This window comes from Apaloderma vittatum, unplaced genomic scaffold (genome assembly GCF_000703405.1).
Source record: "Apaloderma vittatum isolate BGI_N311 unplaced genomic scaffold, ASM70340v1 scaffold34548, whole genome shotgun sequence".
In the NCBI taxonomy this organism is placed as follows: Eukaryota; Metazoa; Chordata; class Aves; order Trogoniformes; family Trogonidae; genus Apaloderma; species Apaloderma vittatum.
In genome coordinates, this window is record NW_009733046.1 from 16314 (window position 1) to 21285 (window position 4972).

Consider the following 4972-nt stretch of genomic DNA (forward strand, 5'->3'; position numbering starts at 1 on the left):
TTCACATCTCCAATACATCCTCTGCCTAAATCTGAAGCGATCTTATTAGCCGTCATGTTTATCAACTGAGGCTAAAACCCAAGAGATGCTCCACTCTTCCCTGTGCTCCAGCTAAAAGTGTCCTTGGAAGGGGAAATCACCAAAATAAATTAGGAGCATCCCCTCCCATCTCACACTGATGTGAGTCTCAGTTGGAATGAAGACTCAGCAACTGGCAATAGGATCTCAATGGGTTTCTGGCAGTAGGTCCAGAGCACAAGCTCCTCTGCTCAGGACCAAATCCACAACCATCAGGTGCTGCTCTGCACCCACCCAGCATGGGAAGCGTCAGGAGGTGACACTCAAGCCTGGAGAAAGCTGGATGAGGACAGTCCTGCCGCAGGGCTGTGCCAACCTGCTCCCTGGTGCAGAAGCAAGAAGCTCCCCAAGGGGGGCTACAAAGCCAGTACTGCGGGGCACTGGCAGCGAGCTCTGGGATCTTTTCCATGGTGTTGTTTAAACCAGTGCATCCTGAAAGAGGCAGAGCAGATGGGATGGATCCACTAAAGGCAGTTCAGCCTCAACACCTCACCCTGTGAGCTGCACCGTGGTGTAGCAGCATGCTGGCCCCAGTGGTGGAGGGGACCCTGGTGGGGCAGGGGGTGATGCTGGCACAGTCCAGAGGACATGCAGAGCAGTGACCTTCTGGCTCCAGAGCCGAGCCTGAGATATCACATCTAGGGAAACTTCCCACGAATGCAGAAGAAACAACAGCATCATCTGATGTTTTTAAGCCCAACCTTGCCTAATCCTAATTGGAGCAGCTACAACGCTGGAGATCCTGTATCTCTGTCACATCACTGCTACCAGGGGTGCAGCCCTGGCAGCCACATGGGCTTCCCAATAAAAACCAGGTCTAGGATTGGTGGCGTTTCACCCGCCAGCCCTCTCTGTCTTCCGAGGAAAGAAAAACCCAGCCTATCTGGCAGCCAGCCCTTTCCATCAGAAATGAGCTGTCCTGGCTGGAGAGCTGGGAGCAACCAGTTGGACTTTTTCCAAAGAGCCCGGTCACAAAGCAACTGGCAGAAGCATTAAAGAAAGAAATTTGCTCGGCAGCTATTGGCCAAGTGGCAAGAACTCGATCCGTATGGGTGCATCTCTGGCATTCAGGGAAGAATGCAAACAGCGCCCGAAAAGATGCACCTTTCCAAAGCACTTCTTTCCCAAGCAACTCAACAGGTATTACAATCAGATACTGTAACAACATCAGTTAAGGTTTACACGTTTTAAAGGAAAATACTGGTAACCTGATGGTACTTCTGCGTCTATGGGATCTGGTGGGATTTATTCCAGGTTTGGCTTTTCTGACAGGATGTGGAATTTTATTACAAAGGCACAGGTATCAAATAAAACCAGCAACATTCTTTTAATTAAATATCCCAATAAAAAAATTAATGCTCAATTTAGGCTTTACGTATTCCTCCCTTATTAAGAGACTAGTTTTTGTGGTTTTTTTTCCCCTCTGGAAAGGTTTTAGTGCAGTGATTATATAGCAACAGAAAAATAAACTAAAAAAGGCACAAACTCTTTTGTGTTTGTTTTTTTTTTCTTTCAACTTTTGCTAACACTTTATATTTGTCTATTTTACTTCGGTTAATAAATCACTGAATGCAGCAAGAAAATATTCTGCCAATTTCTGTACACTATACAAAAACCCCTACCAATAGTACATTAACTTCAGCTTCAGGAGAAATGTACAGCATAGAAAGACTTTTTTAAAAATATAGTGCCCCATACAGAAGTCTTGTTAAATTAAACATGCAGCCTCTTGCTACAGTGCCTTTCGCCATCCTCATCTCCCCCCCTTATTGCTGGGACACACGCTGGGGCTCTGCCCCTCCGGTTCCTCACGGGCTGGACTGAACCCGAGCCCAGCACCGAGAGCGCTGCCAGGGATGTGCCCGACGGCTCCAGGGCCTCGGTTCCCACCGAGCGTCCACCTGGCTAGGTCTGGGTGCTGGGAAAGCTTCCAGCTGGAGAGGAAAGGGCACTTTGCCACACGAGCGAGACGCAGGGTCTGTGGCACCTGTCCCTCCACACCACCTCCCTCCTGGTGCTCTCCTGCTCTACGCCTCCGTGTTGTTTGCAAGTGCAAGCGTGGTTAACACGGGCTCTACCCTTCCAGCAAGTTCATCATGATAGGTGGTGGTTCTCCCCCCCCGCTACATATAACACTGCATAAAGTAGTAATTATTTTTTTCCCCCCAGGAACTAAATTAAAGGAGTTTTCCCTTTAAATATATTAACAGAGATGAATCCTTCCACCCACTCCAAATTAAGTGCAGTCAGAAATGGTTTTCTGTATACTTCTGGTACCACATTTTGAAAATTAAAACCTACTGATCTTTTTCCCCCAAGACGTAATTCATGCAAAGTTGCTATTTGTTTAAATAAGTTATAAAAGTTGATATCTCAGGCTAGAAGAAGCTGTAGTCTTTGTTATTCTTTAGTTGGCAGGCACTGTACATACATACTGGGTACAGACACATGAATGGTTTTCTGTATACTTCTGGTACCACATTTTGAAAATTAAAACCTACTGATCTTTTTCCCCCAAGACGTAATTCATGCAAAGTTGCTATTTGTTTAAATAAGTTATAAAAGTTGATATCTCAGGCTAGAAGAAGCTGTAGTCTTTGTTATTCTTTAGTTGGCAGGCACTGTACATACATACTGGGTACAGACACATGCCGAATCTGCTTTGCATTGCTTTTTGCATTGTACAATTCACAAATCTGACATCATTAAAGCAGTTAACTACCTTTGATGGAAGGCTGCAGTGAGGCCATCTACATTTATCAAACAAGCAGCTGGTTAAGATAGTACGTACGCTTCCCCCCCCTCCCACCCCAGCACTCCCCAAACCGCTATTATCCCTCACATGTTGCTTCTCTGAAGTGGTTAGATTTGGTGCGCACATTAATGTGCAAATGTGTTGCCATAGGAACTGCAGCCTCCATTACGCCTCAACGACACCATTCAGCAAAAGCCAAAACTAAAAATAATAACAACAACAAAAAAACACCTTAAAAATAAAACAAAACAAAACCAAACAGGGAAAAAAAAAAAAAAAAGACCACCAAAAGGCAGCAAAGAGAAAGTCCAACGCACATGCGGATTGTGGCCCAGGACTGCAGGTTACGCGTGGCTACAGAACAGCGCAGGAGATAGTTAGGTTGGGTCTTAACTTCACGCTATAGTACAATGGGGCTCAGAAGTTCAGCCGGTCCAAGTCTGTGCTGGCTTAGGAAGGAGGGGGGCGGGGGATGGAGCGGAGTCGTGGTTACCGGATGCACCCAGGGCTCTCTCAGACATTTGGCAGAATGAGGCACATCCAAAAAAAGTGCAATACCAGTGCCGTGGTGGCAGTGCGATGTGTTTGAGTGCGTGCACGCGCTTTCCTCTTCATGCATTGTAGCAAGCGGGTTGGGGCAGGGGCACAGGGGATCGCCCCCCGCCTTTTCTTTGAAAACTATTAACCAGTAAATAACTGTAAGACAATGTATATTCGACTTACTGGTGCGTGAAATACTGAAAACTGCATTCAAGTAATATTTCTGCACTATTGTGAACGCATCACTATGTTATATCTTACATTTGGAAAAGGAGAAGACTATGTACACCAGGAGCAGTGGTACTGTTTTGGAAGTGAAGTTTCTGTGCTTTACGGAGGAGGTACCTGGCAAAGGAGAGGCCGCCGCTCCGCCCCGCCACGCCGCAGGACTCCCAGCACCACCACCTACAGCATGCGAGGAAGGAGCGCTGCTCGGCCGCGCCATCGAGCTGCACGGAGCAAACCAAGAGATGACATGAGGGGATGAAAACTCAACCCAAAACTGGCAAATCAACAGTGACGAGAAATAGAAGGGTAATTTATTATTTTTGAAGGGGGAGGTGGAGGAAAAAAAAAAATTTTTTTTTTTCTCATTTGGTTGGGTTTTTTTTTATTCTTCCCACAGCTGCAGGCGGTAGCGGTGGTAGCGGAGCTGGAAAAACATTCTCTCGAGTAAGGAGCGTGTCATCCCTGGCAGGGCGTAATGTTCGACGACACCCACGTGCTTGAACCCCAAGGACTCGTAGAGCTTGTGGGCTGCCATCTTCACGGCCGTGGTTCCCAGAACGACGGAGGAGTAGTTGTTGAGCACAGCAAACTCCAGCACTTTGCGGCCCAGGGCCTTGGCGATCCCTTTGCCGCGGTAGTTGGAGTCAACGGACATGCGGCGCAGCTCCACCGTGTTGTCTTCCTCATTGCCTCGCGCTGCCACGATCCCCACCACGTTGCCATCCAGGACAGCGACCCAGAAGCAGGAGCCTGTGGGAGATAAAGCAACACATGTAGCCACCGGCCACCCCGGATAGGCAGGACAGGCAAAACCCCCAGAGACAAACACAGAGATGGGAGCTGGGCTTGGGGTTAGATATCACCTCCCTATCAGCCGTGGGGACTAACGATCTCCATAAATAAGGACCAAGTTTTCTTTTCTCCTAATGCTATGAAGGAAATGTTGTTTTCCCAAGGAAAATGCAAAGGAAATCACTACAAACCAATATTCCCAGGGACAATGTTTACACCCACAGACAGGTAACGCAGCTCATGGTGGCACGTGATGGGTAACTTCTGACTCACACACAGTCATGCTCTCCTGTCCCATCCGTAACTTTACTGCAGTGAGTCCTGGATCCCTCCCAGCACAGCCCAACCCACCTTTGGCTGCTCGTCACATCCTGCCCTGAGATGGTGTATTGGGTTGGCCCAGCCAGAGTTTGGTGGCAGCAGGGGGAGAGCTCCAGGGTGGCTTCTGCAAGAAGCTGCTAGAAGCTTCCTGAGTTTGATAGAGCCAGCCGGCTCCAAAGAGGGACCCGCCGCTGCACCAAGGCTGAGCCTATCCGTAAAGGGATAGGAGAGGAACGACTCTGTGATAACATATTTAAG

General features: G+C 48.1%; 1 protein-coding gene across 1 annotated transcript; it reads right to left on the reverse strand.

Annotated features, from left to right (window-relative positions):
• Nucleotides 1-3973: 3973 nt before the first annotated feature.
• On the reverse strand, nucleotides 3974-4351 carry NAT8L (N-acetyltransferase 8-like (GCN5-related, putative); the record flags this gene model as incomplete). The annotated part of the gene is made up of 1 exon (XM_009875730.1): nucleotides 3974-4351. A coding segment is annotated over one exon (368 nt), but the record flags the coding sequence as incomplete, so codon positions are not given.
• Between the last annotated feature and the right edge of the window lie 621 nt (nucleotides 4352-4972).